The 14,350-nt window shown below is 42.5% G+C and overlaps 1 protein-coding gene across 1 annotated transcript in view; it reads right to left on the bottom strand.

Annotated features, from left to right (window-relative positions):
• The window catches only part of TPRG1 (tumor protein p63 regulated 1), a 137,298-nt gene that overhangs the window by 61,085 nt on the left and 61,863 nt on the right, over positions 1 to 14,350 (bottom strand). The window contains exon 4 of the mRNA XM_077487556.1: positions 8,614 to 8,790. Within this exon, the coding sequence (XP_077343682.1) occupies positions 8,614 to 8,790 (177 nt within the window). The remainder of the gene's footprint in view (positions 1 to 8,613; positions 8,791 to 14,350) is intronic.

A 14,350-nucleotide genomic window follows, 5' to 3' on the forward strand; every position in this document is an offset into this window, starting at 1 on the left:
AAGAAAAAAAATTGACCATCTTCAAATAGGACTGTCCATTAACCACTTCCAGACCGCCCACTGCACATTTACTGTGGCGGGGTGGCCCGGCTGTGTGATACAACGCACCTGTACGTTCTGGTCTTCTCCGGGTCTGAGGCACACGCCACCAGCGACCTGCTTCGGCTGTGATCAGACACAACAGATGCTATGTCCGCCGGGACCCACCGATTGTTGACAGGAGAGGCAGAATGGCAGTCTGCCTATGAAAACAAGGCAGACCGCCGTCCTGCCAGAGAGGAAGATGGAGATCTCTCTCTCTCTTCCTCCAGTTAAGCCACCCCCCCCCCCCCCACACAGTTAAAAAGCACTCCCAAATGAGCTCAGGCTGGACGTCTCCTTTAAGCTGGGAAAACATACACACTTCATGCAGATAGCATCCTAACCAAGATTTGAAATCAAGACTCCCCATGCTGCAAGGTGCAAAGAAATGCTAAGTCACTGTGCTGCACTCAGCAGAAAATGCCTAAACCAGCATTTATCAATCTTCTCTCAATCAAGGCACGCCATTCTAAAATTTAAGAATCTAAACTAAATGTTTTACATAATGCAACATTCACGTACACAAGACACCGAACACTAGAGGCGATTTATTCTTCCAAAGCAAATACACCTTTGCACACTGGCTAGTATTACAGCATTTCTCTAGTTTCTCTCCTTCACTCAGCTAATATGACCTCAGTGTTGATGTAGAGGGGAAATAAAAGCATGCTATGCAGGGGCTCGATGTCCTCCTTCTCAACCAATGGTGCCACTGGTTGTTAGGATGCCGGCGGCTAGAAGGTTGTAATAGAGCACAATGAAAACCTATGGCTTTGTGTAGCTAAAAAGGAGGGCTTATTCCACTCGCTAGCTTGTATACGATTTGTGGCCAATTGTTCGACATTTTGCCAAGGCACCCCTGAAGAAACCTAAAGGCACCACAAGGTGCCTGGGGCCCCTGATTGGAAAAGGCTGACCTAAACAATTGGCAATTTGTTTGAGTACACGGTTAGACACTAGTTTTTCTGTCTAAATTTCAGCTGGAGTTACACAGCAGTGCAACCAGCAGCCAAGAGCTCCACCAGCTGGCTGTATATAAAAATAAAAAATATTCATGTGATATTTTATATTTACCAGACTCAAAAAAAAAAAAAATAAATAAATAAAAAAAAAAGGGAAAAGGAAATTATGTACAACACTTCTTTAACTATCTTCCTGCATTGTGAAGAAGGAGGTATAGTGGTTTATGCTGTTAACTGGCTACCTGCTGAAAAAAAAAAAAAAAAAAAAAAAAAAGGACACGCTCATAGATTTCTATAAAATTTACTAGGTTGAAGAATTCCAGGTATGGATATTTTTACATGTTTAGGATTGATACCCCCTTCAGTGAGCCTGAGCGGCACACGATACAGGTCTCTTGGATATATTTACATGGGTTAAATTGGACCAATGTAACTATGTACATACCATACCTAGGGGAACCTTCTAAAAGCTGGAAATCACTGTAGGAAGCACCATTACTGAAGTGTATGTTTGTGGGGTTCCGAAAGTATCCTGCCCCCATCTCGGTAGTCGAGTCTCGGTAGTTGAGAAAGTGGACCAAAAAGGGTCTAGGATTTGTCCCGGAAATTACTCGACCCATGGGCACTCTATGGGCTCTTTCAACATATGTGGGAGGAACTTCCGTGAAGCCTAGGAGGTTCTTGAAAAACTGCTCAGCAAATTCTGCCAGATTATCATCTTCTCCTTCAGGGAGACCTAGGACTCGAATATTATTGTGCCGTGACATGTTCTCAGTGTCATCTTGGCAACAAGGGCCTGCACTGTGCGTTGTAAATCTGCTATGGTGTATCCTCAGTGGCAGATATTCCAGACTCAGTTTCGGTCAGCCTTCCCCTTATTTGGTCGAGATCATTCCCCATAAGGTTACATTCTTCAGTAAGATGATCTATGCGCACAAGCATGGAAGTTTTGCTGTGCTCAATTGCTGCTAGGATCGCTGCCGTACTATCCTGAGCCAGCATTGCTGCTGCTGCTGGGGCCTCCCTAGATTGCATGTCCAGCTCGGCCAGCAACACCTGGAGCTTGCCAACCAGAATTGTGTCAGGCCGGGTGCATGAAGTCTGCGGCGGCGATTGGGTGTGGCAGATTTTGTGGACCTGCTCTTTGAAGGCATCTGCAGGAAGGCCAGGCTAGGGAGACCACTATGTAGGGGAGAGTCTTCACCAGGATGGATAGCATGCAGGATGCACAGGAGACAGCCAAGATGGTGGTAGACTATAATGATCGAGCTATTGGCAGCCGGGGCAGTTATTCAAAGTCAGCTGTCCAGACAACACCCCCAATCAGGCTAGAGGGCAGATGAAATTTCTTGGGCCACCGGATAGGTGTTCTGGACTAGTTGAGAGAGGCCGCAAGATGGCAATGTCCAGATTAATCTAGCAATTACTCAGGCAGACTCAAAAATACAGAGCAGGGGATGCTGATGTACCATCTGTGCAAGCAGGAAAGCTCTCTGGGTCAGCAGGTGTAAGAATGGTGCTAGATTGAGGCACAGGAGGCTGACAGGCCACTATTGAGTGGAGCCAATGGTAGCCAGGTTAATCCAGCAGGCAGGCTGAAAAATATAGGTAACGACCTGAGCAGGGGAAGCAGATGTACAGTCTGTGCAAGAACAACCCCCGAACCAGCAGGAGCGAGGATGGTGCTGGATTGAGGCCTTCAAGATGACGGCGGGCCACGATTGGGGGGGAGCCAGCAACAGCTGTATTTATCCAGCGATTGGGTAGGCGGGATGAAAAAAATAGAGGTCAGGACCAGTGCAGGGGAGGCAGATGAACAATCTATGATAGAGTAGGCACACTCACCAGGCCAGCAGATGCACTGATGGTGCAGGATTAAAATCAGAATCGCTGGAGCTCCTTCCCAATGTGTCTGCCGCGGCTCACATCCGGTCATGCCCTCTATTTTTAAATTTTATTTTAGTGTTACAACCTTTTTAAGCCTTTTTATTACATTATACATAGTTCATGTCATAGGTGTGCGCAGCCTACTGCATTAGGGTGTTCACCCCAAAGCTCAAAACACACATGGCTTTCTCTCCAGGCTCAGCTGAACTGGAGTCTCTATGGGGGTCCGCTCCGCACCCAGTTCAGGTGACACCCGTCAGAGATGGCACCATCCCGAGAGCGGTGATAGCCCTGGCTGTTCCTTTTGGTAGATTTTTTTTTTCAGCCTGAACACCCCTGGCGCTGTGGCCTGCTTCAGTCTGTCACTTTCTACTCCTCCCACCGGTAGCTGCTGCTGTAAACTTTATCCCCAGCCCTCCAGACCTTCCTAGCTGCCGCCCACCCAGGTGAATCTGAGGCTGAGAGCCAGCCAGCCACCTGCCAAGTGAGGGGGTTTTGGATTGCAATGGCAGTGTCCTCTGCTGCCTGAAGTGAGCTGGTGATTAGGGGGTGGGAAGTGTGGGCTGGCATGGTATCCACCTCCCAGTCACCTGACCTGGTGTGAGAAGAGGCTGAAGGGGCGTTTGTGCCTGCCCTACCACCGTGAAGTGATCTAGAAAGGGGTGGGAGGTTTCTGTGTCCACTACCACCACCCAGGTATAGGGTAGCTGAGCTGATTTGATGGGGGGGGGGGGGAGGAATGTGGTATCGCTGTGTCTCCACCACCCACCTATAGTAATATTAGTAGTAGTATAATATTAAATATTTTAGTGCACCATTTGGTTCAGAATATTTTTTTTTCTTGTTTTCCTCCTCTAAAACCTAGGTGCGTCTTATGGAGCGAAAAATACGGTACATATTTACTCCATCATGAAATAGCCCCCACAGCAGCCGGGGGAGAGGAAAGGAGGAAAGCTAACAGCACTGCAGTGGGGAGGGCTCGGGCAGCAGGGGGAATCGGCACCGTACATAGTGATTAGGCACACCCCCTGCGTACGCCTAAAGGTTCAGGTTTAACATTTGGACACTTTTGATGTTGTTAACCTTCATTGAACATTAGCCCCTGGCCACAATAAATGGTAATATTTGTCAGATTTTACTCAACAAAGTAGTGAACCCTACTATGTATTTTTCAATTTTCTGAGAGAAAAAAAACACAACAACATTATTTACAGAATATGGTCCAACAGTATTCATAGAAAATGTAGGCCAGGAACAAACTAGATAAAATAAGAACTCATAGAAACCAGGAGAATAGATGAAAGTACGGGTCCCAGGTGGAAGGACATTGAGTGCAGTCACGGATGAAAAGCTGCTAATGACCTAGTGATCCACAAGGAATGACTTCAGTTTAGCTTTGAAGACAGATGGTGATAGAGTTTGACACAGATCAAGAAAGATGGCATTCCACTGGTCAGAAACAGTAAGAATGAAAGAGATAAGAGCGGCACTGGTAAGTGATGCAGAAAGGATGACACTTTAAGAACAGGAGTTTTTAAAGAAGATGCAAGGACTGATTCACAAAAGGGCCAGATCATGTCCACGGGGTTAAAAATAAAATAAAAAAATAATAATTTATATATAAATATATACACACACACACATAAAAAAAATGATATATGTGCGTGCGTGTGTATTTATAATATATATATATATATATATATATATAAAAAATATGCCCCTTAAGTAAAACGTAATGCTTTCTAAATCTAAGTATTCTTCTTTTTTTTTTAATACAGCTTTTCAAAAATAAACACGCAGAGTGTTGCAAAGGTTTTTTATCTCCCTGGGAATTTTCTAATTTTCCACCAGAAACTCAAAAAACATATTTAAATGGCAATTTTGCATAAAACAGTCCATAACAAAGACAAGTAGAATGCGCAGAACTAAGTGCACTCCTCTCTGACCTACAGAAGAAGTAGAGCCAAAAAAGAGTTTTGGCCATACTTCTCTTTAAGTTCAATGTCCTAGAATGCATACCCCTCAACTTTGTTAGATGGGAAAGAGGGATACATTAGAGCAGTGTTGCTTAACTTAACTCAACTCCAGTCCTCAAGGCGCCCCAACAGGTCATGTTTTCAGGATTTCCCTTAGATCCCTACTAAGGCAGTGAAACTGATCAAATCACCTGTGCAAAATAATGGAAAGCCTTAAAACATGACTCGTTGTGGCGCCCTTTTAACCACATCAATACTGGGCACTTAAACACCTTCCTGCCTAGACCAATTTTGAGCTTTCAGCACTGTTGCACTTTGAATGACAATTGCGCGGTCATGCTACACTGTACCCAAATGAAATTTTTATCATTTTTTTCCCACAAATAGAGCTTTCTTTTGGTGGTATTTGATCACCTCTACGGTTTTTATTTTTTGCGCTACAAATAAAAAAAATACCGAAAATTTTGAAAAAAAAATTTGTTTTTTTTTGTTTCAGTTTCAAAACTTTGTAAATAAGTATGTTTTCTCCTTCACTGATGGGCACTGATGGGGCTACACTGATGGGCACTGATAAGGCGGCACTGATGGGCACCAATGTGGTACCAATGAAGTGGCACTGATAGGCGACACGGATGGGCGACACGGACGGACACTGATAGGTGGCACAAATTGGCACAGATGGGCGGCACAGATGGGCGGCACAGGTGGGCACTCATAGGCGGGACAGGTGGGCACTCATAGTCGGCACAGGTGGGCACTCATAGGCAGCACAGGTGGGCACTCATAGGCAGCACAGGTGGGCACGCATAGGCAGCACAGGTGGGCACTCATAGGCAGCACAGGTGGGCACTCATAGGCGGCATTGGTGTTATACTATAGTAATGGGTGCCAATCAGTGCCAAACAATAATGCATGCCAATCAGTGATGCCCATTGTGGGCACTGATTGGCATCCATTATGGGCACTGATTGGCACCCATTGTGCTGACTGGCATCCCTGGTGGTCTAGGGAGGATTACCTTTTCCCTGGTGGTCTGGTGGCGTCCCTGGTGGTCCAGTGTGGGCATCCTCGGGGGGGCTGTGCTGATAATCGATCAGCACAGACCCCCCGTCAGAGGAGCAGCCGATCGGCTCTCCTCTACTCGCGTCTGACAGACGCGAGTGAGGGAAAGCCGATCACCGGCTCTTCCCATTTACACTGTGATCAGCCGTGATTGGACACGGCTGATCACGTGGTAAAGAGTCTCCGTCGGAGACTCTTTACCGAGATCGTAGTTGCCGGGTGTCAGACTGACACCCCGCAACAACGATCGCCGCGATGCGCGCCCCCGGGGGCGCGCAGCGGCTCATAATCCTGATCACGTCATATGACGTCCGGTCAGGATTATGCAACCACTTTGCAGCCGTCAATTGCCTAAGTGTTGCATTAATATAAATAAATCAAATGAAAAAAAAAAAAACACAATACTTAAAACAATTGTAATTCTAGGATTATAAAATATAGAAAGGCCCAAGGGGAAAAAATGGTTGTGCAAAGTACTATAAAAGTCCTGTTAAAGCTGTATACCCATTTAAAAAAAATACAATTTATAGTTCATATATAAAAGTAGCAAAATAGTTTCACATCACCTGCACTCCAGAGCCATGAACTTGTTTTTTAAAATTATTTTCGTAATACATGCAGCATAAAATTTAGAGCTACAGTGACCTCTGCTGGTACAACACATGTAGCACTTGGTAGTAAACAAAGCTTAATCATTTTTAAAGCCGATTTGTTGCCACACCTGTAGTTATATTTACACTCACTGGCAACTTTATTAGGTACACCTTGCTAGTATTGGGTTGAACCCCCTTTTGCCTTCAGAACTGCCTTAATTCTATGTGGTATAGATTCAACAAGATATTGGAAATATTCCTCAGTTTTTGGTCCATAGTGACATGATAGCATCACGCAGCTGCTGCAGATTTGTCAGCGTTGTCCAGTTGCCTTACATGGATTTTCCATAAGGATATAGTTCAGCTTTAGCATATGTATTATCTTGAACATCATATGTGTTAATATTTGTTTTCATAAACATACCAAAGATGAAGGTACACTGCAGTTAAAAATTCAAATTAAGCCTTAAAATACATATAGCATAATATTATGATCTGGAAAGCCCTTATACTTGCTTGTACGTAATGCAGCATTGGCACCCCCACTGTGGGATTCTTGTTTTCTCTTTCACAAAACGGTTGTAAACCTCAGACATGAAATATGAACAAAACACATCCCTCTATAGTATGTACTTGTCTCAATTAAGAGAACCAAGTGTAATTTTTGTCTGCGCTTCATTCCTCTGCTATCAGCACGAGTCATTTCTGACAAGTTTTCCTGGCACCAAAAGAAAAAATGGTGACAGGGAAGGGATCTCCAACACGCAGCTTATGATTGACAGCCTCAGCTCTGTTCTTGTGTGCGGGGGGGGGGGGGAGGGGGGGGTGTCTCCCTTTCCTCCAATCAGCTCTTATAACTCTTCACTAAGCTCTGCAGAACGGAATGTATGTTCTCCGCCCCCTTTTTTCTGAACTCTCAGACCACCTTTATAAATGCAGTACTTTGAGCAAATGTAGAGAAGAGAAGACTGCAGATAAAACAGGTTCAATTTATGTAGAGGATTTCTTTCATCTCTGTATCACCTGAGGCCAGTCAATTCACTGGGTATACGGAAGGGCTTACAACCATTTTAAGCTATTCATTAGATTGCCTGGAAGTTTGAATCTCAAGGATGATACATCAAGCTGAGCTAGATAGGAAATTGCCAAGCACAGCCTCCAACAAGCAGCACCCAACCCACTTTTGAGCAAGATTCTCTGGAACCTGTATGCAGCAAATTACATAGAACTCAATGTACAACTGAATGAACTATCTGGCCTACTAAAGCAGAACTTCAGTCCTGCTCCGTACCATTCCCCCCCGGCACCACCATTATAGCATAGGATTTTCTGGTCATGTGCAAAGATGGTGAAGTGTGTAGGAAACCGTTTTTTTTTTTCCATTGTAAAAAGTGCAGGGAAAGGTTAGAACGTCTGTCAAGTTTGTATTGCCTTCTGTGTCCCTATTGGGAAGATCGACCCTCACTTAGACCTCATGCACACAGGACGTTTAAAAAATGGCAGTGCTGCTGCCAGGAAAAAGCAGCGCTAAAGACACGCTGTTAGCCGCATTTTTGAATAGCGTTTATGGGCGTTTTTTTTTACTCCCTATAATGTAAAACGCCAAAACGCGGCTTACAGCTTGTCACAGCGTTTAGGGGCGTTTTTTCGTTTTTACAGCTCAACAGCCTCTCCTCGACGCACAGGCTGTCTTTTTTCTGCCCCTAAACGCCTCTTACAGTTTGTGTGCATGGACACATAGGCTAACATGGAGGAGCATTTAGAAGCAGTTAAAAAAACATCAGACGCCCTTACTGTCATGGCAGGAAATAGAAGGAAGGGGTAGAATGTTTTTTGAATCATTACTTTCTGTAACTTTCTGTCCCAATGCTCACCCCCCCCCCCCCGCCCCCCACTATTTATTGCAAAGGCAGCACAAAGACGGGAGGTCAGGAAAAAAAAAATCTCCCTAATGGGGTCACAGACAGGAAAAAAAAAAAATCTGACAAATGTGGCTGTTGGGCTTCACATATGAAATATATAGGGGAAAGAAAAAAAAACACACATCCTTACTTGTCTAGGGACTTCTGTGGAAAGATGAAAACGCCACTACATATTCGATCTATGTAGTTGAGAGGAACTTTGTGAATCTGTTGGCAGCATAGCATGATGAAGTCATACTTGCAGATAAAAAGAGTATTTTCTGTTATTAGTACAACTCGTTCTCTCTCATTGTTCCAGTGATCAATTCTGCAATGAAAAACCATAAAAGTCAAAGTCAAACATATCAATACATAAAACATATAAGGCATATAAGACATATGCTGCCAGTAAAAAAAAAAAAAAAAAGCATACAAGTATGCAAGCATCTTAAAAACTATACAGTAGGAATGGGCTCGGGCGTGTTCGGGATCCCACCAGGAAGCCAACACTGCCCACCGCTAATCACAGGCAGTGAGACATTTCCCGGTCAGCATCTGCACAGATCGAGAAATGTCTCACTGCCTGCAATTAGCCGTGTGCAGTGTTGGCTTCCTGGTGGGATCGGGCAGGTGGGTTGGGACTAGGATTCCGAACATAACCGAGCCCCTCTCTACACCAGAGTAGTCTGAAAGCCCTTCACACAAATGTGGAAAGCTAAAGTTTCCTTTAACCACTTCAATACTGGGCACTTTCACTCCCTTGCTGCCCAGCCCAATTTTCATCTTTCAGTGTGCTCACACTTTGAATTACAATTGCACGTTCATGCAAGAAGAAAGATTTTTTTCACACAAAAAGAGCTTTCATTTGGTGGTATATAACTATTATTATACAGGATTTATATAACGTCAACAATTTATGTAGCGCTTTACAATGTATAGGGGGACAGTAAAATTACAATACAGAAGGAATAGGAGGGCCCTGCTCATAAAAATCTTAAATATAATCACCACTGGGTTTTTACATTTTTGCTAAATGAATAAAAAAAAAAAAAAAAAAAAGGACGGAATTTTTTTATTTTATTTTTATACACGCGTTTTTCTTTGTTTCCTTTATAAAATGTTGCCAATAATCTTTCTTCATAAATTTAGGCCAAAATGTATTCCGCTACTTTTTTGGGTGGAAAATACCCTAAATCAGTGTATATTATTTAGTCTGTAGGAAAGTTAGAGAGTGTCCACAAACTATGGTATATATCTGAAAATTGATCAATTCTGAGGCCCAGAAATGCCAGGACAGTACAAATACCCCCCAAAGGACCCCCTTTTCTAAAGTACAGTCCAAGGTATTTAGTAAGATGCATGGCAAGTTTTTTTAAAGTTATCATTTTTTTTGTCACAATTTTTGGGGAAATTAAGACATTAACTCCCACCCGCATTGTTAAATGATGGCAAGTGGGATACTCTCTCGTTCTGGGGCACCATCATATGAGCAGTGTCACAGCTCTCACACGGTCGCTATGTGTTCCTAGAACATGACATCACATGGCACGACCCCAATCTGGGTAAAGAGCTGATGACACGGCTCTTTTACCATGTGATCGGAAATGCTGTTTTTCGGATCTCCTCACCTCACACTGACAGAGTGTGATGCTAGGAGAGATGATCTGCGGCATCTCCTTACAGCAGAGACTGAACAGGTAATTAGGGCACTGATCATCAATGCCCTGATTATCAATGTAGCCCCAGCAGTGCCCATTAGTGACACCCATCAGTGCCCATCAGTGATGCCAGTCAGTGCTGGCTTTCAGTGCCTGCTCATCAGTGCTGCCCATCCGTGCAGTCTATCCATGCCGACCATCATTGCCCACCAGTGCCACCTATCAGTGCCACCTATCAGTGCCACCTATCAGTGCTTCTTCATCAGTGTGGCCTATCGGTGCACATCAGTGAAGAAGAAAAATTATTTACAAAATTTACCGACAGAAACTAAGAAAAAAAACGTTTTTTTCAAAATTTTCGGTCTCTTTTCATTTTTTTTAGCAAAAAAATTAAAAATCCAGCTGTGATTAAATACCACCAAAAGAAAGCTCTATTTGTGAGAAGAAAATTATAAAAATTTAATTTGGGTGCAGCGTTGCATGAACACACAATTGTCATTCAAAGAGTGACAGCGTTGAAAGCTGAAAATGGTGACCATATGTAAAAACGAACAAAAAGAATTTAGTAATAATTTTTTTAATTTTTTTCCAATTTTTCCTTTTTTTACGATTTGTTTTAACACACTGAGCAGCGCAATACAGTGCTACCACCATGGTTACACTGTACTACTCTAGGGAAATGATCAGGATTTTCATTTTATTTTTCTACACATTATGATTGTTTATACCAGTGAATTACACTGGTATAAGCAACAATTTTTACTGAATGAAACTGATCCATTCAGTGTATTTTGTTGTGATTAGCTGTGATTGCTCACAGCTAATCACATGTTACAGATAGGCTGTGATTGGCTCTGTCTGTACCATGTGATCACTGACCAATCACAGTTAGCAACACAACTGCACACAATGGGTGGCATAAAAAGAAGTCATCCATTGTTTACAATTGTCATGTATCTGCTATGATTGGTCACACAAATCACATGGCATCGGCAGTGTTGTGGAAATTTTATGAAGATTTATTTAATATGCATGTTCATAGTGTCTCCCAATGTTAGTTCTCCCACAGCCTGCTCTAAAGAGCTGACTGGGGCAGACTGACGCTGGTAGAGATTTGTTTGATAGTGGAAAGCTCCTTGGGGGATGTAGAGAAAAGTGTTTGCAGAGTGGGGATATGTCCGCCAGCGAAGGGCCCCTGTGCGATGCACAGAACAATCGTCTGGAGGGGATGTGTTCACTCTGCAAAGACATCATCAGTGTAGCTGATGTGTGCTTGCGTCACTCCTGTATTCCTGATCAACATATTTCGGATGGCAGGGTTTATACCTGCAGATAATCTCCCATCCACAGAGACATTAGTATAGTCCGAGTATGTTTTGTTCTCTTAACAAAGCAGAATACGGATTCACGAACAAGCGGTAAAAATGGAAGCCTTTGAATTGTTGTGGTCGGGAGAAGCGTTCATGATCTCTGTGATCATGCTGAAGATAGTTTACATGATAGTGACCCAAAACATACCACTTAGGCAACCAAGGAGTGGCTCAAGAAGAAGCACATTAAGGTCAAGAGTGGCCTATTCAGTCTCCAGACCTTAATCCTATACAAAATGTATGAAGGGAGCTGAAACTTTGAGTTGCCAAGAGGCAGCCAATAAACCTTAAGGATTTAGAGAAGATCTGTAAAGAAGAGTGGACCAAAATCCTTCCTGAGATGTGTGCAAACCTGGTCACCAACGCCAAGAAACGTCTTACCTCTGTGCTTGCCAACAAGGGCTTCTCCACTGAGTACTAAGTCATGTTTTGCTTGGGGATCAAATACTTATTTCACACATTGAATTGCAACTTAAATGTATAACATTTGTATCCTGTGTTTTTGTTTTCTGGATTTTTGGTTGGTATTCTGCCTCTATCATTTAAAATACACCCTTCATTTCTTTGTAAGTAGGCAACTTACAAAATCTGCAGGGGATCAAAGTATTATTTTTCCCCCTGTATATAGATGTTTATATACAGTATAACAATCAGATTATTGTACAGTTTTAGTAGTACTATAGCGGGGTCCCTTATAGGGACTCTAAAACTGTGTCTTTCAAAGGAATGTGTGATTATTTAACGTGAATAATGTAGAGTTTCATAAACGATCATTAATTTTTCTTTAGTAAAGGTTCATGTTACACAGCCCAAAGTTAGGGTAATAATTGGGGATTTGGGATAATAAAATCCTATTTTTAATCTGTCATTTGCATGATTTGTGGTTCACGGGTCTTTTCACAATGTTACTTGAAAGAGATGTTTTTGTATTGCAGACAACATCCAATCAGGGTCCAAATGTTATTATCTAGCAGTGGTTAAAAAACATAGAAAAAAAAAAAAAAGCATATGGCCGATTGCTGTGTGGATGAACGCCACTTTCATATATGCTAGAATGAGGCCTGAGTTCTAAATTTATTGATACACGTTTTGCATGTGCATTCTAGTGCTTACCCTCAAGGTGGCAGCATATAGCCAATCAATGCCAGCACAGTAGAAGTAAATTCCATGCCAACGTTTTAATTTGACGTTATGGTGATTATTCACTTTGAAACCTTGTTAAAAAATATCTCCCATCTGGATTATGAACAAAACTGTAAAACCTCACAAGTTTCTGAGAATAGCTGTCTTCATTTAGAAAGATTCTGACAGCCCCAGAGAAAGTGAAAATAAGAGAAAAAAAAAAAAATGATGCAAGCAGGTTTTCAACTAGGCATGAAAATGTAGAAACCCACACAGTTTGAGTATTGAGTGCACAGAGATCTGAACGTACCATGGGGCTTTTGCTAGAACACACAATTTTATTCTGCGAAAGGAACAGAATGAGATGTTATTACACTGCTGACCACAAATGAACCATATAATAAGAAGAAGAGTAATATATGCAGTGTGAAGTTTTTACGTTTCTGAATATACTTAGATGTGCAAGCAGGAAAGAAGCTGTTATCTTTCAAAACAGCACAATTCAGGTACAATTACACATACGGTGTGTTATACCTTCATATTGGTCTGTGGGACAGGAGATGCCCTCTGTACTGAAAGTTCACATTTAAGGGGAAGATTTACTGAAACTGGAACACACAGAATCTGGTGCAGATGTGCATACTAAACCACAATCGGCTTCCAACTTCAGCTTGTTCAATTAAGCTTTGGCAACAAGACTCCATTCACATTAGTGTGACTTGTCATGCAACTTTGGACATACAAAGTCGCATGGCAAGTCGCAGCCCAATGATTTCAATGGCACCCTTTCCAATCTATGCATCTTAAAGTCACAGTGACTTTGAAAAGTTTCCAAGACTAGTTTGATACAACTTTCTTGCAGCTTGAGTGCCAGAGTGTGTAAAATCACACAGAAGTTGCACTCACAAGCGTGTGACTCTGGAGTCACACTAGTGTGAGCGTAGCCTGAAATCTAGAAGCTGGTTACTATGCACAGGTGCACATTATTCTGTGTGCTCCAGTTTGTTTTAATAAAATCTCCCCCATGTCTTTATCCATGAGTGTCTTTTTCTTTGCTTGTCTAACCTGCACTATATGGGTGTCACATATAGCAGGTGGGACTGTAGGATCCCACATTAAATTAATATATTTTTTTTTTATACTTATTCTTTTTTTTTGGGGGGGGGGGGTCTTTGTTATACATTTTGTTTTTTCTGCCAGGAGTGACTTTGCTTCACTTACTATGACACTGGCAACTGAAAGACCATAGGATGTAGGATAGGAAGCATGCCTAGTAGTCTTTTCTCCCTGCATACACCTGACCCTTATTTTCCCTTGTCTTCCTTTTTCTGTTTTCATGCACCGACCAGCCATGGTTCAGATACACCAGTGACTCACGATAGTGTAGATACACAAGCTATCATAAATAAAAAAGGTCACGAGATCAACCAATGATGTACTAAAATGGAAGGAGAGCCTTCCAGCTACTTCAATTTCCTAGCATAAAGTAACTATGCGTTAAAGAAAAACAAAGCATTTGAAATACTGCAAATTTACGAACATGATATTGGTCTTTTGCTCAAACACCAGGATCTTGCTTGCAGGGGTAAAGGGTCAAAGGATGACCTCATCAGTGTCCTACTGCTCCCTCCAAGTCTACTCAGGCTGGAAGCAGTGATGTATCCAACTAAACTGAATTTCAGACTATATATTCAGATGATTAGGTATTAATACTACAAACTAATACCCTGAGCTTTTA

This window comes from Lithobates pipiens, unplaced genomic scaffold, assembly GCF_037356315.1.
Source record: "Lithobates pipiens isolate NorthernLeopardFrog02 unplaced genomic scaffold, aLitPip1_a1.2 Scaffold_18, whole genome shotgun sequence".
NCBI classification, from domain to species: Eukaryota; Metazoa; Chordata; class Amphibia; order Anura; family Ranidae; genus Lithobates; species Lithobates pipiens.